Source organism: Dermochelys coriacea, chromosome 10, assembly GCF_009764565.3.
Source record: "Dermochelys coriacea isolate rDerCor1 chromosome 10, rDerCor1.pri.v4, whole genome shotgun sequence".
Classification (NCBI taxonomy): domain Eukaryota; kingdom Metazoa; phylum Chordata; order Testudines; family Dermochelyidae; genus Dermochelys; species Dermochelys coriacea.
The window spans coordinates 73,956,714-73,980,494 of NC_050077.1; the positions used below are offsets into that span (position 1 = coordinate 73,956,714).

The following is a 23,781-nucleotide window of genomic DNA, read 5'->3' on the forward strand; positions in this document are numbered from 1 at the left end:
TAGCCCTTTCCTCCACAACATCACCCTGGGACCTCATGTTCAGTTGTTTTGTCATATGATCCCAAATCCTTTCTTACTCCTTTCCAAGATAGAGTCTCCCATTCTGTTCCTAGAGGTATAACTAACTTTGCATTTGGCTGTATTAAAACATTTTGTTTCACTAGGCTCAGCTTACCAAGAGATCCAGATCGCTCTGTATGACTGCCCTATGCTCATAATTAACCACTTTGTGTCATTCACAAATTTTATCAGAAGTGATTTTATATTTAGTTCCAGATCACTGAGAAAACGTTGAATAATGTCTGGTCTGATAACAATCCCTGCAGAAACCCACCAGAAACACTCCCAATTGATGACAAATCCCCATTGACAACTAATTTGTATGAGCTGTCTGTTAGCCTGTTTTCAGTCCATTTAGCATGTGCTTTATTGATATTGTATAATGCTAATCTTTTAATAATGTCATGCGGTACTAAGTCAAACGCCTTACAAAAATCTAAGTCTACTACAGCTATGCAATTTTCTTCATCAGTCAAATTTGTAATCTCATCAAACAATAAAATCAGGTTGTTTGACAAGACCCAACTTTTTTTTTTTATAAAACCATGTTGACTGGTGTTAATTCTATTCCTATTCTTTAATTTTTTATCAGCTGAATTCCATATAAGCTTTCCCATTATTTTGCCTGGGATTGATGTCAGGCTAACCGTCTGGGCCATCTTGCTTGCCCTCTTTGAATATTGGCACAACATTAACACTCTTCCAGTTTTTTTTTGGAATTTCCCTGGTATTCTAAGACGTATTAAAAATTAACATCAATGGGCCAGACATCTCCTTAGCCAATTCTTTTAAGACTCTTGGGTGCAAATTATCCAGGCCTGCCAATTTAAAAACATTTATCACTAGTAGATGTTGTTTAACATCCTGGATGGACTAAAAAGTACTTCATCATCATCTTCATGTGATAGGAGTACATCCTCCTGCTTCTTTCCAAATACAGAACAGAAATAGTTACTGAACACTTTTCTGTATCATTAATAACAATTTTATCATCTCCATCTAGTAATGGGCCTAGCACTATACTATTGCATAGATTTTTTTTGTTCCTAATATGCTTTAAAAATGCATCTTTATCCATCATAATGAGATCTAAAATACAGTTAGGTGCAATACCTTTGGTATCAGAAAATCATCATCTATAATTTTTAGAAACTCAAATGATAATTTACTACAGGCTGCATGAGGCCTCCAGCATGACTCCCAAGTCCTCTTATAACAACACAACTTTGCTTTCCACACATTACAGTCAGGTGATTTTAACATTCCAATCATGTGAATCTTCCCACCAGATTTCAGTAATGCCAATTGTATCACATTTGTTCTCATCACTGAGAACTTCCAATTCCTCTTGACTTCGGCTACTTCTGAAAATGGGACATAGGCTCCTAAGTCACCGAGGTGCTTTTGAAGCATTTACCCATAAACTAATTGTATATATGCTAGTGTGTAAATATGTCTGTATGGAAGACTCACATTCAGTATGAATTTTTATTGGCGTACGTATCAAAATACTCAATTACCTATGGCCAAACTCCTCAGATCTGAGGACCTAGATTTCAAAGATGCTGTATGCCTGGGATTTTGGGTGTTTAGCACATGTGAAAATCAGGTCACTTAGGTACAGGTGCCTAGCTAGCAATTAAGGAACCTAACTTTGGGCTTGAAAAATGTGACCTGTATGTTTTCATATTCCCAGTTCATTCTTCCTACACACAGAGAGAGACACAGGGGAGGGGGTGGGCGGAGGGGGAGGAACAACATATAAGCTACTATTTGAAAAGTCACAGAGCAAAGTCAATTCCACCAAGACTTCAGGGAATCCAAAAACAAACTGATGAGCCCTGGTCTACAATTAAGTTAGCCACCCATGAGCACCATGGTGCTCCATTTGCTCCAACCCCTCAGACAGAGACAAACACCTACAAGATCTCTATCATGCATTCCTACAACTACAATACCCACCTGCTGAAGTGAAGAAACAGATTGACAGGGCCAGAAGAGTACCCAGAAGTCACCTACTACAGGACAGGCCCAACAAAGAAAATAACAGAACGCCACTAGCCATCACCTTCAGCCCCCAACTAAAACCTCTCCAATGCATCATCAAGGATCTACAACCTATCCTGAAGGACGACCCATCACTCTCACAGATCTTGGGAGACAGGCCAGTCCTTGCTTACAGACAGCCCCCCAATCTGAAGCAAATACTCACCAGCAACCACACACCACACAACAGAACCACTAACCCAGGAACCTATCCTTGCAACAAAGCCCGTTGCCAACTCTGTCCACATATCTATTCAGGGGATACCATCATAGGGCCTAATCACATCAGCCACACTATCAGAGGCTTGTTCATCTGCGCATCTACCAATGTGATATATGCCATCATGTGCCAGCAATGCCCCTCTGCCATGTACATTGGCCAAACTGGACAGTCTCTACGTAAAAGAATGAATGGACACAAATCAGACGTCAAGAATTATAACATTCAAAAACCAGTTGGAGAACACTTCAATCTCTCTGGTCACTCGATCACAGACCTAAGAGTGGCTATCCTTCAACAAAAAAGCTTCAAAAACAGACTCCAAGGAGAGACTGCTGAATTGGAATTAATTTGCAAACTGGATACAATTAACTTAGGCTTGAATAGAGACTGGGAATGGATGAGTCATTACACAAAGTAAAACTATTTCCCCATGGTATTTCTCCCCCCTCACCCCACCCCCCACTGTTCCTCTGATATTTTTGTTAACTGCTGGAATTAGCCTACCTTGCTTCAGAGTAGCAGCCGTGTTAGTCTGTATTCTCAAAAAGAAAAGGAGTACTTGTGGCACCTTAGAGACTAACAAATTTATTAGAGCATAAGCTTTAAGTGAGCTGTAGCTCACGAAAGCTTATGCTCTAATAAATTTGTTAGTCTCTAAGGTGCCACAAGTACTCCTACCTTGCTTGTCACCATGAAAGGTTTTCCTCCTTCCCCCCTCCCCCCCCCGCCCCCCCGCTGCTGGTGATGGCTTATCTTAAGTGATCACTTTCCTTATAGTGTGTATGATAAACCCATTGTTTCATGTTCTCTGTGTGTGTGTATATAAATCTCTCCTCTGTTTTTTCCACCAAATGCATCCGATGAAGTGAGCTGTAGCTCACGAAAGCTTATGCTCTAATAAATTTGTTAGTCTCTAAGGTGCCACAAGTACTCCTTTTCTTTTTGCGAATACAGACTAACACGGCTGCTACTCTGAAACATGAGCACCATAGTTAAACTGACCTAACCCTGGCAGTAGCTGCGGCTAGATTGAGATTGGAAGTATCTCACTACAGTAGCATAGCCTAGTGCTGCCATTGTAGTGCCTATACATAACCTTAGTTACAAGTCCCTGCAAGAAACCCTCATCCCAGCAGATCGTTCCATACCAAACACCTACCAGTGGCTTTTCCCTGGTTCTCCTTCTGGAAGAAGAAACTGAATGAGAAATGCAGTGGTTGTTGTCTTTTGATGGGGGCCATGAGATGCATCAAGGGGGCAAGGAATAGCCTGCATGTGTATGTGTATATGTGCATGAATAGGAGGAAAAGGTTGGGACTGGAGGATATGGAAACATATGTAACACTGCATATTAACACCTACTATAATATATCTCATGTTGTGTTTGTGTTCCCAAGCAGTCAGAATCTGCACTTTGTGTGAATGCCTCTTTGTGCATCTACTTTGTGTCATGTGCGTGTGTACAGTGAAGGCAGTGTGTGCATAATGTGCACTGGGTATATTATGTGTAATTACTCTGTGTGCATGTATACCTGAGGCCTATCATGCTGCTGATAGAAATAAACCCATAACTGCCTGTTCTGTGGTATATGGAGAAAGTTGACAGAGAAAACAAAAACCTCCATCCCACCAGCTTGACTGATTGATGGCGTCCCTTGAATAGAGTCCAACTGTTTCAGCAGGAGGAGGGGGAGGAACCATGCCGTGAAGACGAGCCCAGTGGCCATCTGACCCAGGCTGTGTGAAAGGATTTGTGCATTATGGCAGCATTAGTTTCTTCCAGAGACCTCCTTTGAACTGTTAATCAAGCACAATCTTGCAGAATAATAGCCTGATTATTATTGCCTTGTTTGCATAGCAAAGAGGCCCAATAAAACGGATTTGATTGAGCTTGGAGGGGGTGTGAAAGATCTGTCCTGAGAAAGTCGCTGCAGGAATGCAGCAAACTGCTCCCAAGTCTCAACCCAGGAAGAAAGACAATGCAATTTGCCATCAAGAAAAAACCCAATAGACCAATAAATTACCCATGTGCAAAGGGATTAGATCAGGTTTCAGCTGCATGGGCATGGGGGGTGGGGAGATACTGAAGGGGGAAAATAAACCTTACTCTCTTAAAGTGGCAGTGCTCATTTTTGAAGGAATGGAGGGTGGGGGATCATTTTGAAAGGGGACATTGTAATAAGGGCTGGATTCTGCACTCCTTTACACCAGCTTAAATCTGGAGGAAATGCAAGACTTCAAGATAAATGCACTTTGATGGAGTTGCTCCAAACGTCTGCTGGTGTAACTGAGAGCAATGCAATCTCCTTTTTAACCCAGTCATCGTCCTACCTGCACCTGTGCTGGAGAGCATGGGAAAGAGATTTCTCAAGGTGTTTACTTATGTTTAAAGAAACTGACAGGGCCAACCTGACTGGGCTATTCCATTTTGAATGTCTGTCATTCAAGTGACTGGACATCGGAGCCCCTGTCCCTCGTCCTCTCCCTTTTGTTTCCCACTGAGGAGTTCCTTCTTCTCTCGCGCGTCACAAAATCATGGAGCAATTAGAGGTGGAAAAATGCAGTCAGGGTCTTCTCTGGCAACAGATGCTACAAGAAGAGCCCTTAATTGTTCTTGTCACTTTGCGTATTGTGTTCAGAGAATCAGCTGACCATGGATCCAGAATGTCTTGCAAGGAAGCAAATGTTTCTCCTCCCCTACAAATGTCCTACTCAAGTGCAGCAAGGTTTTCTCTTGCAACCAGCAGAAGTTTTCACCTCTGATCTTTGCATGGAAAGGAAAGAGCCATTAATCAAAGCCGGGGAGCTCTTCACTAGTCCCCACAGCAGCTGGAAGGAAGTTTCCCAACCTGGGTAGGCAGACTGTGCTAACATGTCTGGAGCTAGCATGCTAAAAATAGCAGTGTGGATCTTGCAGCTCTCAAGCCTACAGTATCAGGTGGGCTTAAGCCCTGCTGGTGTGAGTCTTGTCTACCCAGGTTAGAAGGCTCACTCCCAGCTGCAGGGTAGACATACCCAACTGAGCCTCCTGTGTGAGACGCTGCTCTAAGAATTACTGGCAAAACTTGAAAAAGTGAACGTCACAGCTTGGAAATAGGTGTTCCTAAGAAATGAGATCACTAACCGGGCTGAAAAATGATCAGGGTGTTTACATTTGAAGCCACAAAGAGCCACAGATCCACCCCTCCTTCACTCTTAAACTTCTTGAGACTCGGGATCAGGGTTCAGTGTTTCTCTTGCATGAAGTGAGCTGTAGCTCACGAAAGCTTATGCTCTAATAAATTTGTTAGTCTCTAAGGTGCCACAAGTACTCCTTTTCTTTTTGCGAATACAGACTAACATGGCTGCTACTCTGAAACTTCTCTTGCAACAGATACTGCTAACAGCTAAATGAAGGAAGCCTGGTGTCCAAGAGACCACAGGTTCTATTCCTTGGTCCGCCACTGACTCACTGTAGATGAGGCTCCATGCCTCAATTTCCTCACCTGTAAAATGGTGTTAGGGAAACTTAGATCTATGAGAAACAGTGGCCAGGAATACTGGTGTGTCATCACAGCAAGCACAAAACCTTGAAAGCCAGGCATGCTTGGCAGGTAAGGGAAGGAAGGGCTGCTTTCACAACACAAACAGGTCATCCAAGATCTCGACTGCTTAATAAAGGTGGGTAAAGCACTGTTTATAGGTGAGAAATCTGAGGCCCAGAGGAGTGAAATGACCACCCAAGGCCACTCAGTGACAAAACGGGGAATTCACAACAAAGTTTTCCAACTCCTAGTTCCCTCCTCTAACCAGGAGACTTAGCGCCCTTCTCAATACGCCCCGATGGGACTTTGTATCCAGCTCCATCAGAAAGAAGCAGACAAATCCATTCAGGCTCTGCCAACAGCTTGGACTCTTAGATCATTTGTCCATTGCGGTTCCTTTGCCCTTCACCTTTAAGGTGGGATTCCAGAGTCACTTACAATATCCATCTTCCCACCTCCAAGTTTGATAAGCCATTGGGATGAGCCGGGTGTCAGACCTTTCTTCATGAGGCTCAGGCTCACAGCTGAGCCATGGTTGTTTTCACACCAACAGCATTTTGCCCAGGCCTTGTTCTGTTCAGACTGTGTTACAGGCACAACCCCTCACCACAGCTGTATGACTGTTGCCGGGCCTGGTTAGCAGATCCTCTGCCTTTCAATATCTTGGTGAGAGGATGGTGCAGACAGTGCCATGAAGGCTGCTGTGGGAAAGCGCTTTGCACAAGAGGTGTGTGTTTTCTCTAGGAATAATCTGCCTCACCACTTTCTTCTGAAATTTCAACCCTTCAACACTTGGCTAAATGAGATGCAAAAATGAGGAGACAGAGAAAAGCCCCAAGCACATAAATCTGAAGGAGGCAAATTTACACAATTAAACAGCCTGCCAAGAATTGCGGCATTTCAATTAGAGGCGTTGATTTGAGTGCAGGGCGTGGAGAGTCAGCTGCCTGCCTTTCACAGATGTCAGCTAGAACCTCGCACAACCTAGGGGGAATTCACACAAACAAACGTACGGCCCTGTGTCTTGCACTGTAGCCTCTCGCTGTCTCTGGGAGTCTGATGAGGGTGAGGAACAAATCTTTTAAGTAGATCTGTTTACAGGTACACTGTCTCTCACCTCCTCACCCCACCCTATACAACCCCATTCGCATACCACCAACCCAGCTGATACTCAGCTTGTTCTATCTGACTCACACTGCAATGGAAATGATGCATGAAATCCATAAACCCTCCAAACACTATCGGCCCACCTAGATGTCAGTCCCTGATAGTCACTGCGTTATTTCTAAAAGATGTCCAATGCTGGAGCCGCTGGGCGCAAGTTCTAAATGTCTGAGAAGAAATTAAAAAAATCAAAACCAAATGTATCCTTCTGGCTCTCCACTCCCTGCTCATTCATCCATCCCCGTCCCCGGCAAACGCCTGTGAAGAGAGATGGGTTTTGTGTTGTGCCGTAAAGGTCAGCAAACTCAGCTCTGTCAGAGTGCTGTGGGGACCAAATTCCAGAGTCAGGGGTCCTCCAGCAGGAACATCCTGCCACATGCACCAGCCACTGAACCCCACTGGCATGTAGGGGATGTCATATGACCTCACAGCCCTGGTCGGAGCGGGGAAGGAAAGATGGGTTTCTCAGAACCCAGGCCATTTAACTGTAGGGCTTTGGAGACTGAAGCCAACAGCACTCAAAAGAGTCCAGGAAGCCAATATCTAACAGGAGGCTTACGCCACAGAGCCCCCTTTCTGGTGGGTTATTCCGTAGAACAGTCATGACTCAAGTGAAATACATTATCTGTCCTATTCCCCATATATCACCACACATTTAGGGACTAATCTGGCACCCATGAAAATAAATGGCAAAACTGCAATGGGATCAAGACTGGGCCTTTCAGCTCCTCCAATAACCCAGCTGATGCTCCACCCAGAGGAACTCACTGATCTCGCCTCTGTAGAGACTTGCATTCTCCCTCTCCAAGTGCAGCTCCCTGTAGCCATGTGCAGGACATTAGACAGAGCTGCTCAGTCTGCACTTAGATGGCTACTTGTGCATAGGGAGCCAGCTTGTTCTTTTGCAGTAAAAGCCCTATGACTTCATCGAAGGGATGGCATCTGGTTTTGCAATTGGACATAATTCAATTCTCCCTCCTCACTACAGAAACTTCTGTGGGTGGAGCGGTGATTTTGTGAGCAAGATTGCACTTGAGTGCAAAGAAATCTGTAGGTTACAACTGAAATCCCCGTTATTGTTATTACAGTTAATGCAAAAAATAAAAAACAAAACAAAACAAAAAAAACACTCAAGGCCCAGTTATGGGACTCCTGCTCTTAATTACAGTATTTGTCAATTGTAGGTTACAAAGCCTTTTAAAAGCATTTATGAGTGAATTTAGTCTTCATGAAAGAAAGGGACTAGCAACCCGTAGAGCCAAGCTCAGTGTGGACAGGGCTCTGCCAATGCAACTCAATCCTGACCTGCAGCACCCCATATATTTCAATCCCAAATCCTCTGTCAGTGTCCGTCAGTTCTCACTTGTAGCACTGCCTGCTATTCCAGTCCTGGGCTACCAACACTGCCAAAACCGCTCAATCCTGACACACAAACACCCTGCAAATCCATGTGTAAGCGGGGGAATAGTCCCGCTCTTGTGGGGAACTTTCCTGGCTTCTGCACTACCCCGGTGAAGTGGGCTAGCGAAAGGATCTGAGTCCTCGCTCCCACTTCCTTTACCCAGTGGCCTCCCTGCCCTTGAGGACTCCCCTTCCACTCTTCTGTCTGGCAGAGTCCTCGTAACCCCAACAAGGCTGGGCCCAAGTCCTGGGGTCTCAACCCCCAACCCTGCTGTGGTCACCTAGGACAGGGGCTAGGGTGTCCCCACTCTGGGGTACTCTCTCTGCACTGGGCACTTCTCTGACCCACTGACCATTACACACAAGTTAAAGCAAATGCAAGTTATTTAATCAACAATTAATTTTAAAAAGAATAAGGAATAATGGGAAAGATTAAAGGAAACATCAACCCACTCTGTGGCAGGGAACTTCACAAACAGTGTCTCTGGAACGTCAGGGCAGTTCACAGTCTGTTCCTTGTAAGTCCCAAGCTTTCTTCTCAGGCCCTGGCTTTGCTGTAGGGATGCTGTGGGTTGGACACTTGCTCTGGTGGTGGCCACACGCTCTCAGGCTCTAAGTGGTAGGACCCTTCTTCCCAGTGTCACCCCTGCCCTGTCAGGGTTATGATCCAAGCCTGGTCTGCAGAGCCTCTTGGCTGAAGCGTCTCCCTGTGCTGGGCCCGCTGCCCAGGGTCCCCCTCGCTCTCCCCAGCTGCTCACCACACCCAGCTCTGGACTGCTCCAGCCCCAGCTCCACTACTCTGTCTCTGCACTGTTGCTGCTGCTCTGCCTCCAGCTCCCTGGGCTGCTTCTTTGGCCCCTCTGGCTCTGGTTGCTGCAGCTCTGCTCCCAGGACAGGTCTGCTTTACAGGCTGCTTCTGTGATTCTGCTCCCAGCACTGACCTGCTTCCTGGGCTGCTTTTCTGGCCCCTCTGGCTCTAGTTGCTGCAGCTCTGTTCCCAGGGCAAGTCTGCTCTCTCTGGGCTGGGCCTCTGGCTTTGGGGCTGCAGCTCTGCTCCCAGGACAGGGTCTGCTCTCTCTGGGCTGCTTTTCTGGTCCCTCTGGATCTGGCACAACTCTGCTCCCCTGCTTAGCTTGGGCCCCTGCTTTCTCTTCAGCTCGGCCCCACTCTGTCTGACCCAGGCAATTCCAGCTCACACGGAGGATGGGACCTACCTGGCCTCCTGACTCCCTGATTAGCCTGCCCACCCTGTCATTCAGGCTGACCTGGAGCGTTGGCCTCTCCTCATTGTTCCTGGGGACTGGCAGTCTCAGGGTCCTGATTCCGCATCAACCCTTCCCCCTTTTTAGTACTGGGAGGTAGCCAACTAAAACAGCCCCACTGAATTTTAGTAAGGGGGCAACAGTCCCCTTACATGTGGCTGATGTCAGTCCTGGGTTCCCCACGCAGCTCCGCTGATGCACCTCAGACCTGACTTACAGCGCCTTCTGCTAGTCCAGTCCTAGGTCACTTGCCCACAGCTCTGTCAAACAACAAAGCAAAAAAGAGCAAAACCTGCAGCATCCCCCTGCTCTTCTAGTCCTTGACACTGTCTCGACTCTGCCAATGCACCTCCAGGCTAACCCACAGCAACACCCCGATAATTCGAGTTCTGGGCTTGTGCTGAGATGAGACTGACAATTGTGTGCAACCATGCCAAAGAGTTTGGTGATTTAAGTGATGTGTCCCTTAGGGATTTGGATGAGAAATCCTAAAACTTTTTGTCACTGTAGCCTGACCCAGCATTTCAGCCCAGGTCTCCAGAGGCAGCAGGTTGGTGCAGAAACCCACTAAGCCCCCGGGTAAAGAAGTTTTTATGACTGCACAGCTCTATGATCACTTTTATTTGCACGTCTGACGTGGTGCAGCTGTTCAGGCCACAGAAAATGAAAACCTCAGCTGCTGCTATTATAAACCCAAAGTTCCCATAACGTCTCCCGGTTCCTATTAACCAGGGGCTTGGAATTCAAGAGAGGCAATTCCCATGAAAAAAGCCCACACCATCTGCATTTAAAAACAAGGCACCTTCTTTTTAGCCCCAGTATGTTTCTCAGCGGCAATCATACAAAACTCCCCATTCCAAATAAGAGACCCCCTTCAGCACAGCAAGAAACCTATGAAGCCAAAATACTTCCAGGTCTACATCTGAGTCCTGTCTCCATGATAACACCTAACACAAGAGCCATCCCTGTGGCCACTCTGCCATATCTCCCCAGGACTGGGAATACTCCAAGCACTGTCACTTTAAGGGGTTAGAAGGTGTTGTTTTAACAACCTCTAAGCCCCACTTCTCAGTTTCAGCTTAGTGCTGAGATCACATCCCTCACTGCCGCTAAGAGACAAAAGCCATTTATCAACCTATCTGATAAACCTCCAATAGGCTGGATCCTTATCTGGAATAAACCACACTGCCTGGATGGATTGGAGGCATTCATTCCCACTCCTTGGAGAAAGGGGCTTATTACAGTTTGGGGACAGCAAATATCAAGGAGATCGGCTTCTCAGTACCCAAAAGCTACAGCATCTTCCTACAGAGTGTGGTACAAGTCCTTCCTTAGGCAAAACTCATAGGGCCAGATTTTCAATACAGTTCAGATCCCATTTAGGCCCTGAAATACAGGGCTGGATTTTAACAAGAGCTGGGCACCGGGGGTGCTGAGTGCTACTTTACCCTAAGGGTCGCAAATGGGAGCTACTGGATACCGAGCACTTTTAGAAACAAGGCCCTAATAATGAGGGCTGAGCACTTGCAAACTGAGCCTCGAGAAATCTGGCCCCTAGATCCCCCGTAGGAGATTTGCTTAGGGAAGAGGGAATAAAAAATGTCAGGCTTTGGTCAGACTCTGCTGCCGGCTGTTTTGTACCAGTGCAACTCCACAGTTGGGTTACTTCTGAGCCATGCTGGGGTGAGAGGAAAATCCTGCCCCAGGGTGCCAATGAGGAGGAACTCAGGGACAAGCCAGGAGGGTCAAAGCACCGGGCAATCTGAATCCGGCCCGATGTTTCATAAAAAGCAAAAAAAAAAAAAAAAAAAAAGAAAAAGAAAAAGTGCAGGGCTTGGTGGGACACTCAGCTCACACACTGAGCGCTCTGTCGGGCCAGGCTGGGAGCAGCGCTTGATACTACCCCTCTAATACAGGCTGTAACTTTCAGAAGCAGTTTTAAGACTCCGTCAGGGTTATGCCACCTCTTTACCATGTGCTGCTGAGATATGAATTCCAAGGAGGCAGAGTGGAGAGAAGGGGGGGAGACACCCAGGTGCAGACACCCCTTTTTCTTCCTCTTACCTCGTGGACCCTTATTAAAATGCAGAGCGAGGGACAAGCATAATGAATGAGGAGTGTGGTCTAGATTTATGCCCAAACTCCTCTTAGCAGTTCACAGTGGGTCTTGATTACCCAGTTTTGCCAGTTCCTTGAAATATATTTGGCTGTTGAGGGGAGAATTCAAAACAAAACACAAACACACAGCTCTAATATCAAGTTCTTTCTTGCATGGCAAATTCAGCCCAGCACTTTGACTCGAAGGCTGCGTAAAGAACTTAAGGAACATGTATCAGATCTGATCAAAAACTCCCCAATTCTCTGCGTTCAGTTTTCTCAGGGCTAAAATAGCCCAATGACCAGGGAGATCTAGGTGGACATATTGATCCTAATATTTCAATGAAGGGGTTTATTTTACTGTATCAGGGAGGTGGTTCATTTATTTATTTATTGCATGTGTGAGAGAGATATCTTAGCTTAAGAGATTTAGATAGTGCCAGAGAAATGCATGGGCAATAGAAAAGGGAGAAATGTTATAAAAATAAAACAGGGGATTTAACTTTAGGGCTTTTCTTTTTCTACCCCCCTCCCCCCCATAAAAAAAAAAGGAGGTAAAGAAACTGGAGAGTTTTGGAAGGAACAAATCTGCCTCTGTGGAGTTGGTTTCCCCTCCCCCAACAAAAACAAGCACTCACGGCTCGAAGGAATTTGCAGGCACAGATCTGCCAAAAACATTGTGAAAAACTATGGGGGATTCATTGGAAACAGATGGTGTTTTCAGCTGTAATTCTGAAATTCTCTCCTTTTCTGACACAATACAAACAAACCGGGGTAAGGCGGAGGGTGGCCCTCAAATGTTATCAAACAGAAAGATTAGCAAGAGCTGCAAGTGTATGTAGGTGTGCGGTGCAGGGGGAAGCAGTAATGGGGGGTGCCAGGCTTTGGGAAGGGGGATCAGACCCTCGTGGGGCCATCTGACTTGCTTTTACCCTGTGACGGGGCAACATTTTCCAACCCAGCTAAGTGAAGTTTTCTAACTGAGCAATGGCCCAGCAGAGGAGGGAGGCAGTGCTAAAAACCCAACCAAGGCCAGGAGGGAATGTGTGATGACCCCCTCCATCCCAAAGCTGTTCGGTCGGGTGTGTTACTCCAGTTTTATCCCAGTGCAATTCCCTTGAAACAAATGAGGTCCAGCTGCAGGGAGGTAGCAGTGGATCAGGACCATTAATGTGTACCTCTGTGTGTATTTAAACATCCCTTCACATGGCCAGAGCTTGCATGAGTGCTAAACCTGACCCCCCCACCCCCACCCCAAATCACAGCTCAAGATTCAATCCCCAGTCGCTGCCTTGCTTTTTAAAAGCCCAAGGAACATTTCAGACTTGAAGCCAACTTCTGTCGCTCCCCACCGCCTGGAGGCATGCAACCAGGCAATGGGCACAATCTGGCATTGAGTATAGATTTCCCTGGTCACTTTTTCCCCTTCTTCCGCTGCACACGGCAAACCTAGCCTAGCCCGCCTGAGAGGGCAGGAGGGGAGATGTTTTCTGCCTTTTCAGAACAATGCACTGATTGCATTAGCGTCTCCCTTGTGTAGCCACTCTGATCACCTCCCTCCTGGAGGGACAAGGCAGCTCTGGGTAGGCACCAGAGACAGACAGAATCAGAGATCAAGAAAGAAGAAATGTGGGCTGAAATCGCAGCCCCGCTAGCTTTTCAACATGTGGCGAACTGCTGCAGAGAGAGAGGCAGAGACAGAGAGGCCCCCGGACAGGGGGTAACTGAAACGGGCAGCAAAGGCTTGGTACGAAAAGTCTTCAACCCAAGGGGCTGTTGCTTACCTGCAGGGAAGATGCAGAGAAAGACAGGGAGGATTTGGAAGAATCCCAGGGCTGTGGATCCTGCCCCTCTCCCCATACCCATCCATCCAGCTCGAGCTTTAACCACTATCCTTTCCCTGGAAGAAGAGTTTAAAAAAAAAAAAGAGAGAGAGAGAGGGAGAAATAAGGGGAAAAAAATAAATCAATCGAAAGGAAGGAGAGAAACTGAAAAGAATCCCTCAGACCCCCAGCGAGCGAGGCTGTCTAGCTGGGCAGGGCAGGGAGCCCTAGCTGGCAGGCTCCAGTCGCCTCTGCACTGAAATGACACAGACTTTTTTTTCTTCTTCTCTCCTTTCCCCCGTACAAAACAGCCAAACCCATCAATCACCCCCGCTGCCTTCCAATGTCTACTGAGCTCTTCCCTTCCTCCAGTCAGGAGCCAGCGTCTCCGCCTCCAGGCCAGGCAGGCTCCTGTTACAGCCCGCAGCGCACTGAGGCAGGGGGGTGGGAGAAGGAAAGAGGCGGAGGAATTAATTCATTCCATGCACTAGTCTAGAGTAATGAGAGAGAGAGAGAGAGAGGCTGGTTACACTGAAGAACTGACCACAGGAACCCCTAACCCCCCCGCAGAACACCCCTCTGGAAAGAGAAACACCCCCCCATACTGGCTAGGCTGGACAGGCTCTGCCTGGCTGGGGATCAGGCTTCCCTCTGCACTTACAGCGGGACTGACTGTACAAGTGACCGTGCTGGGTCCCGGATTTCGCTCCTGGCCATTTCACAGTTTGGTTTGTGAGTCACCAAAAAAATTATTATTTTTTTTTCTAGCCGCCAGCAAGTGCCTGGGATCTGAAAATCCGGCAGGGTGTCCTCTGCCACCTACCTAGTGAGACAGCCACGCTGAGCATGGACACAGCACTTAGGTTTTCAAAAAGCTGCACAAAGGTTAACTGGTGTAGCCCCCGGAGGGAAGGGGAAGGATCATTACCTCCCTTGAAGTAAGGGGGAAACTGAGGCATGGAGGTCCGGCTCCTAAATCCCATTGAGGATCTGGGCCTGCGAGCTTATATAACTTAGCCAAAGTCACCCACTGAGTCTATGGCACAGAAAGAAGACATAAGAGTTTCTGGCTCCCAGCCCTGTGCTCAGTCCACTAAAGGATGCTGTCACCCCTTGTCATTGGCAATGAGCATTCTGTCATCAGAAACCAGCTGACAGTTTGCTATAGGCATACGTGTTTCACAGCAGAATCTAGCTCTCTCTTCCACAGCTGCATTAACAGGAGTGAAGTAAGCCCGTATGACTCAGAAACACACATGGAGCAGATTTCATAGCTTCATGTCATTAGTCTGACAGATATTAGAAATGGAAATGCTCTATTAAGTCACTTAGTCGAGCTCCCAACTCTATCTATGAAGGATAGATCCCTATCATACATTTACTGGTGTTTTCTCAAGACCAATGTTAACTAGCCAACCAAATACTCTACGGGAACTTCCATAGGATAACTTTACTACAGCCTAACAGATCTCACTGTCAAGAAGTTGTTGCTGGTATTCCGCTTGTCCCTATCTATATGGGAGAGTTTTACCCATTATACTGATATAGTCATACAGGTCTAGTTGTACGAGTGTAACCCCCATGTGGACACTCTTATTCCAATAGGAGTGATTTTTTTCAGTTCAGCTTATGTCACTTGGGAAGGGGTGGCTAAACCAAAGAAAGTCGCTCTTAAGAGTATCTCTGTAGGAGAATCATACCATATAACTAGATTTGTTTAGGTTTCAGACTAGCAGCCGTGTTAGTCTGTATTCGCAAAAAGAAAAGGAGTACTTGTGGCACCTTAGAGACTAACAAAAAATTCACTCCTTTGCTTACAGCAAAAACACTTTCCTTGAAGCAGGTTCAAACTACAATGAACAAAGGCCACTGTAATTCTGAACGAGAGCATCTGTACAGCGGTTTAATGCACTTTAACTTCACAATTTTAGTTAATTCATCCTAACTTTCCATGCCACTGTAATGCGGATGGGAAGGGTTTTTCCACTGATGCAGGTAATCCACTTCGACCTAGCTGTGTTTAGAGTTGGGTTACCTCTAGCTAACTACAGCTCACAGAGGGCAAGATTTTTCACGGCCCAGAATCATGTAGCTAGGTTGACCTAAGTTTTAGGTGTAGACCAGGCCTCAGCTTTAACAAAAAATCCTGCCTGGAGTGAAGTGTAGAGGCTGCAATAAGATCACATATTTTGAGAAGCAAATTCATCAAATATCTCCATTTGGCTATTGTGTTAAGTTGTGGGCTTTTGAGTTTCCAGTACTCCAAACAGCTGCGTGGGCTGAAACCATATGTGTAGTTGTTGTTGGTGGTGGTGGGGTGTTACTGCCCCCCCAAACTGCAAGCCTTGGGCAGGCATGGAATATACCTCCCTGTGTGCAGCCCTGTTGGCCTGACTGGAGCTGCCCCCCAAATACAGAAGTCAAACTACACCTATGGCTGAAACACTGGATTTTTATCCAGGCTGTTCTAGGAATAAAGGTGAAGGTGATTCTGGGTGGAATCAAAAGAGCGCAGTTGCGAGTGAGGGGCTTTGCCCACTTGACAAAAGGGCTGCAGCCAGCTGTGAGTTTGAACCAACGTCATTTCCCTCTGTTCTGATCCTGGAGCCTGCACACTTGGATGTGCACAAAAGTCAATGGGAGGTTTGTGTGCAGAAGGGCTTCAGGATCAGCCTGAGCAGGGAAAGAGATTAAAAACGGACCCACATGAAGCTTCGGCCTTCAGGTCAGTGGCAACGGTGCTGCCACAAAACAAATATCTGGTTCTACTGACTCCAATTTGCAACTTTCCCCCCATGCCCCATGGACACATTTAGGCTCAGCTGCATTAGGTATTGCACATTTGACTGCTGTTTGTGCACAACTGAAGGCAGCCGCTTTCATTGGTGAAAACTACACATTGGTCTAAACAGACCCAAAATATGGATGTTTCTGAAATTCCACTCTGGATCCAGTTCCACATTTTTCAAATGACCTCTACCTTTGTAATGAGTTGAACCAAAGACCTGGATCTCTAGCATCCCCAAATTGTTTGAAAATTTGGGATCTGAACTTTTTGCCTACAGGAGACAATCTAGATGTCTAGCCTTTGAAATGAATTGGGAGGCGATACTGACTGCATTCTCTCTTATTTCTTTTCTTCCTAAAGCCTAAACGCTGTCACCAACACGGATCTCATGTTTTAGATTGCACCTTTCATCCTAAAGGATCCCTAAGTTTTTACAAACAACACACAGGGAACACTTCATCCACCACATAAATGCAGCCGCTGTGAGGTAGAACACAATAATGCTGTACAACAGCTTTGTACAGGGAGCAAAGAGGCATCCTCGATCTAGTGGGCTGCTGGGAGTATGTAGGGTAGTAGAATATTGTGATCCGAACTGGAATTAGAACAGGATGCTAGAGCTAACACACCCTGGCTCCTGAATAAAATTGTCCATAGGATTTAAATCAGTGCTAGCAGGCAGGATCTCTGGTTTATGTATCTCATGGAAGACAGGATGACCTCTGAAATACCACTCACCCTGGTGAGACTCCACCCTGTGTAGCCACAGTGGAGTGAGTTATGGACTAAGTGTTGCCTGACCCTCTAAGGGTCAAATGTATCCTTGATGTAACTCCATTGATTTCCATAGGCTCACAACCAGGATGAATTCAGTGCTAACTCTTTGGTTATTAAAGAAGGATCAGCTAATCAGAGGCTCCTACAATACCAAGGACAGGGGCCAAATCTACCCTTGAAGCCAACGACCTGATTCTGCTGCCACTGAAGCCAATGGAAATAGAACTGGGCCTTATAGGAGCCCAAATTCACTGTCTTCTCCTAAGTAATCATCCTTTCTATCTACAGAGACCATCCTGTTTCATCTAATTATGTGTGTGTGTGTGTGTACATTACATACACATGCAACTTACAGAGAGGATGGAGAAACCATGGCCAGAGATACAATCTTAGCCTATGCTATTCTAAGTTGGACCATGCACTGCCATTGAGTCAATGGGGCTGAGTGATTGAATGAACTGAATAATTAGAACCATTAGGTTTAGCACTGATGCCTCCCCTTACAGCCTTTCCTAATTAATGTATTTGATATCTATAATTATACTGCTAAATAGTAAATATGGGCAATTTTGAAGACTTTCTGCTGCCTGTAGCTAGTGCTTAGAGTAGGAGAACTATTCCTGGCTCTCACAAAACCTGACTGTGGCCTCTATCCACCAATCTATCTAACCACTATGAATTTATTTGCCATTCAGTTTAGTATCTATGCACCTTAAGAAAATAAATTCACTGCTCTATGCCTCAGTTACCCCCTCACAGGGGCTGGGAAACTTAATCAATGGATGTTAGCTGAAAGTTTTGGGCTGAAAGTTTTCAGAGCACAATTCTGCTCCCATTTAAACCAATGGCAAAACTCTGATTAACTTCAACAAGTGAAGAATTGGGCCCCAAAACAGCAAGTATGATATAATCTTTTGTAACAGTGCATGGTATCATTTCAGTTCATGAACCACCATTTAATATCTAGGCTGTAAAAGCCTGTAGTTTATAAGCCTGGTATCAGATATTCATGTATTATCTACATTACACATACAGCTACTGATGAGAGATTTTTGGAACTTACTTATCACTGTCCCAGTGTTTTCATGCGATTAGGATGAACCCCAAATGTGTAGCTACCCAATGAAGGTGAATGAAGATGAGAGAGATGATGTATGTATGGGCATGTCTCTAAATACACTGAGTGCTGGAGTATTTGGACTAGTGAACAGTTTTGGTGCCAAATGTGAATACCATGAATAGTAAATTATAGTAAAGGATAGTAAAAAATAACCAAGTTATTCATCAATTTCAAAACTGTTTCGAAGGACTAATGCCAACCTCAAATCTAGAAGATTCCCATATCAGAAGATCCCCATGTTCCGACCAACCCCAAAGGACAGTGACTATCTGCTATGCAAAAAACTAGAGGGGACAGCACACAGCTCTGAAACAGACATATTTCTCCCATACGAATTTTGAAGGCTCTCCCCATGGCACAGGGTGACTATAGAGTAGCTCACTGGCTACCCCTTGCTGATTGGCCTTGCTTCTATTGTTGTTACCCCACTTTCCCTGCCTATTTGTTTGGCGGACTTCTTGTGTCTCGTTTTAAATTTAAGCTCTTTGGGACAGGGGCTGCTTTTTACTATATGTTCATATAGAGCCTAACCCAACAGGGCACTGTTCTGGGGCGCCTCTCGGTGCTGCTGCCATACACATAATTCTAATAACAGCCATTGAGGCATGAGGGTTCCTGGGATTACATGTGTTCAGGTTGGCTGGTGTGTTTCACTCATGCTCTGCAGAGAAAGAGCAGCTTTTCTTGCCTTTCCCACTACAGAAATCTGAATATGAATGGTGCTTCTACATCATGTAGGGTGGCCAGATAGCAAGTGTGAAAAATAAAGAAGGGGTCTAGTTGCAAATATAAGACAAAGTCCCTAATATCAGGCGGTCCGGTCACCCTAACAACATGTATTGAAATTTGGTTTATATAACAGTATTCTGATCAATTCCAAAAGCCAATAGAAAAGGGGAGGGAAGGGGGCATTGATTCTTTGGAGAGAAAAAGGATCAATGAAACTCCAGGAAAGATTGACAAGTGATTTTAAAATGAACGTGCAAATCAAGCCAATGCTTGTGCTTTGGAGGATTCCCTTATTTTTTTAAAAAGCCCAGCAACTCTGTATCTTTCTTGCAGCAAGGATCCAAACCTTTAGAGGTTGCAAAATGGTGATTAGATGGAGAATACAGCAGTATTTTTGAAACAAGAACTGTCTGTACCCTACATTTAATTACCGCTACACTGCAGTCTCTCTCAAAATGTGGATGTGTGCAGTAACTCCCATTGGATTAGCATTTAGACCCTTAGACATTAGGGAGCAGCTTTATATTACTATGTGTTGTCCTGAGCTCTTGTAGCTGCTGGATAAGTGTCTCAAAATGCTGCTCTGCTAACATGTTTTCCTGCCCTGAAAAGTCTGTGTATAGCAACTAATAGGTAAGGTATTCTATTGCAGGCTTCATTAGTGCATTGGGCATGGTAGTTACAGTATCTTAATGGGGTAGGTCAGAGGAGATTGTATTTGAAAGAGGCTTTGAAGAGAAGCATGCAGGCTGACTATTGCTTGGCAAAGAGCAAAAAGGATTCTTCGTTTCAACAGCTGAGTTTCTGGTGCTTGGGCAATCTAAATATACATCTGCTTATATGGATCCTGGACTCAGTAGCCTGTCTCTTTAAAGGGACCCTGTTAGGTGTCAGTTTTGGATTATTAAGATTTTATAATGCTACCACCAATAAATAAAATACTTTGCTTGTATACAGCACCTTCCATCCAAGAATCTCATAGCCCTCTACAAATCAATTAAGCTTTTCAAAACCCCATGAGGAGGGTAAAGTTATTTTGGGACAGCTACCTGAAGTGATCACCCAAAACAACTAGTGCAAATATAAGGGCTTGTCAATTCCTAATGCAATAATGATCAAGCTAGACTGGGAAGAGGAATGTATGAGAAATCCTTCATTCCTACCCGCAAAAGAAAGCAAAATGAGCTGGATATTTTCAATAGAATAAAGCTTGTCACATCAACTTGTTTGCAGTTGTAGCGGTGTGGGTCCCAGGGTATTATAGAGACAAGGTGGGTGAGGTAATATCTTTTATTGGACAAACTTCTGTTGGTGAAAGAGACAAGCTTTCGAGGATGCACAGAGCTCTTCTTCAGGTCCTGAGTAAGCTCTGTGTAAGCTCAAAAGCTTGTCTCTTTCACCAACAAAAGTTGGTCCAATCAAAGATGTTACCTCACACCCCCCCTTGTATGGCAGGTGACATTCAACTCCTTCCTCTCCCTAATTTGTTTGCAACATATTGTGGGGCTAGGCTTGAATCTCACACATCACAGAATATAACCTTTCCTTGTTCTGATGTGTTTAGACGGTTGGCTGGAATTCTTCTTCTGTATATTTAGTTCTCTGCAGGGAGCTCCGCCTTCATCCCCATCTCCTACCAGAGTAAATCCCAAACAACATTCCTATTGCATCTATTTCACATCTGAATGAACCTCTAATAAACAATTGGACTAATAGGTGGTCATGTCTGTGAGCAAGTTTCATGACTGTTGGTGAAATGTGTGTGGCTCAACTGAAAATCTGGGTAACTTCTAACTGCCAAAAAATAAAAAGAAGGGATCTGCAACACCCTTTTGACTTTCTGTCAGAACAGAGAGAAATCAATTTAGTATAACTGGACATTAATGCTGCCCCTTCTTTCCCAGCTGCTTCTAAAATTGACTTTTGTCTCTAGAAATTGCAAGACTTCCTACAACTATATTTGTCTAATCCGCCTCTCCCCATCCAAACAGGATGTCTAAGGACCTCTCCTAGATCTCGTCATTAAAAGGTAACAGGCCTTTCTGTAGAACAGCTGGGATGGAAATAGCAATTTTTCTGAAGGCTAGATCCTCAATATACTGTGGCTGGAGAAAGTAGAAGGAGTTTAGGAGGGGCACAGAAGCAAGGAGGAGCCTGCTCTTTAAGGTGCCTTCTGACTTTATGTGGAAACACTATACCTCCCACTTGGGTTGTTGAGTGTAGATTCCTGAAGATGATGCCTAGAAATGTGGTCTACCACACCATGCCATTGCTGCTTTCAGGTATGAAATGCCAAGGACAGTCTAGTAGACGTTGTCACTATGCATTTTTAAAAACTTTAAAAAACTACCTGAATATCTCCCAGGAAAATAAATCGTTACAAAAAATAAGGCTAGTAAAAATCCCAATGACCCTATCCCTCTGGATTTTCCAAACCCGTTATACTCCCTACAGAGGATGCAATTGGATGAAGGCTGTATTTTTGGAGCAGGGAATAAGCACATGTGCGCTCTCCCGGGAATAAATAGAACTCGACGCTCGTTTCTTCCCGCTAGGTGGCGCTGTTTTCCCTAAACAGTTTGCAAAAATAGGCAATGTATAAAATAAATGCAATCCAACGCTGCCTTAAACCACATGACATAACATCAGCCTACAAGCTCCCATTAAAATCTCAATTTGGGGAAATTGATTCTACCTCTGAGCAATGGCAATACAATTACTCCAACAGGCAGCAATCAAGAATCACATCAAAACAACACCAAACTTTCATCTCCCGCCTAAGAACCACCACCACTACCACAAGCACCTGTCTTGCAAACACGACATGATTTCCTTGAATACATCTAACAACAGGCAAGTCCCTGAATGAAAACAACACTGCAAGAGGATGTTTTGCAACCTCGTTGGTGGTTTTAAAATGTCCTAACTCAAGGCTTTATTCTGCCATCCTGACATTGATTAATGCCTTATTACCCACTGAAATCAGGGGGACTTTTTGTTGACTATGGTGTTACTCAGCACGAGTAACGGTACCAGAATCTCGCCCTCTGAGATGAATGTAATGTTTGCTTTAGCCTAGATAGCTATCCATCTCTCTCGGTACTTATTTGGCTCTCATACGCATAGTATCTGAGTGCCCGGATAGCTGTCAAACTAGCTTGATCTTGAAAACATTCTGTATTTTTAAATCATAGTAGCTGGGGATAGGAAAACGTATCTACATATCGATCCTCCTGTGTTTTGCAATAAGGATGCCAGCTAAGCACCGGGAGCAAAACCCCTTCCAAAAAAAAAAAAAAGTTTCCGTTTTGACCAGTGTTTTGCCATTAAGTTCACTTTTTCATTTAGATGAGACTAATTTGGCACAAGGACCCTGCATGTCTGGGGGCAACCAGAAAAGGAAAGAAAGAAAGAAAGAAAGAAAGAAAGAAAGAAAGGACTCATCTCTCTCTCTCTGCACAGAGCATGCAATGAAGAGAAAGAACCAAAGCACAGAATAAGCATTTACAAATTGATTGAGAAACTCAACGCGGATCAGAACGGAACGCCACGGACTCTCGGGCAGAAAGAGCACCTGGTTAAGAAGCAAATCAAGAAGCAATTAGGGAGGGGAAGGGTGGGGGGTGGATATCATGCCGGAAAGAGAGTCCAGGTAGCAACCCCAAAGCAGGCTAAGAAGGAAGCAAGCAAAGGTGCACAGGGATTCCTTGGGAGGGGGTGACCCTTTGTTGCAGGGAACGGACCCCATGGGTTGGTGCCTTTCCCCCTCCAATCCACTTTCCCCCAACCTCACCGGCTCTGGTGCTTACCTTATCGGCTGCATCAGCCCCTCCAGCCCGCTGGGGGGGGGAGGGTGGTAGTGGTAGGGAGGGGCAGGTGGACGCTGGCAGGACCGGGAGGGGGGAGATGGTGGGATTGTCCGCAACAGGGCAACCCCCCCTCCCTTCCCAAAGAGCCCCCCCTGTAGGGTTAAGAGCTCGCCACTCTCTTCAGCAGCAGGGCAGGGAGAGCAGCATCTTCCTCTCCAGCTGCATGTCTGCGAGAGACTGGCTGAGCCAGGGCAGGGTGTGAAAGGAAAGTGATTTCCCAAGCAGATCACTCAGCCTGGGAGATAAAACGGAGCAGATAGACAGGCAGGCACAACAGCCCCCCCCCCCCCCCCGCAAAGCTCTCCGTGTGCTGGTGTGAGAAGGTTAGTTAGCATGCAAAAGGGGGGATGGAAAACAGGCAGCTCAGAGCAAGGCGAGGAGGAGGGGGAGAAAGCTGGTCTGTGGGTGTGCGCCCCAGTAATCCACAATCACAGGGATGGGAGTGAGGGGTGGTCAGCAGAAGAAAGTAATTAACAGTGGACAGGAAATTAGGGTGCAGGCAAACAAAGGGGGGAAGTGAATACACACGACCATGCCCACCCAGGGTTCATTCCTGTAGGATTTAGATCTGGCATCTTTCCATTTCTGCCCTGAAATAGTTAGGATTGTCCACCTGCAGCTCAGAGGAGGAGCAAATATCTGACATGGTCCCAGGAAAAAAGAGAGTTGGAAATGGTTATTTCCTGGGGGAAATTATAATCACAGATACAACATACACACATACAGTATAAAGAAAAGTATACTTGTGGTACCTTAGAGACTAATAAATTTATTTGAGCATAAGCTTTTGTGAGCTACAGCTCACTTCATCGGATGCATTCAGTGAGCTGTAGCTCACGAAAGCTTATGCTCAAATAAATTTGTTATTCGCTAAGGTGCCACAAGTACTCCTTTTCTT

The 23,781-nt window shown here is 45.6% G+C and overlaps 1 protein-coding gene across 1 annotated transcript in view; it reads right to left on the bottom strand.

Moving 5' to 3' along the window:
• RGMA (repulsive guidance molecule BMP co-receptor a) overlaps positions 1-23,172 on the bottom strand; it is a 36,720-nt gene extending 13,548 nt beyond the window's left edge. The window contains exons 1-2 of the mRNA XM_038420823.2: positions 22,824-23,172; positions 13,562-13,677 (exon numbers count right to left, since the gene is read on the bottom strand). Of these exons, the coding sequence (XP_038276751.1) occupies positions 13,562-13,677; positions 22,824-22,837 (130 nt within the window). The 5' untranslated portion in view covers positions 22,838-23,172. The remainder of the gene's footprint in view (positions 1-13,561; positions 13,678-22,823) is intronic.
• Between the last annotated feature and the right edge of the window lie 609 nt (positions 23,173-23,781).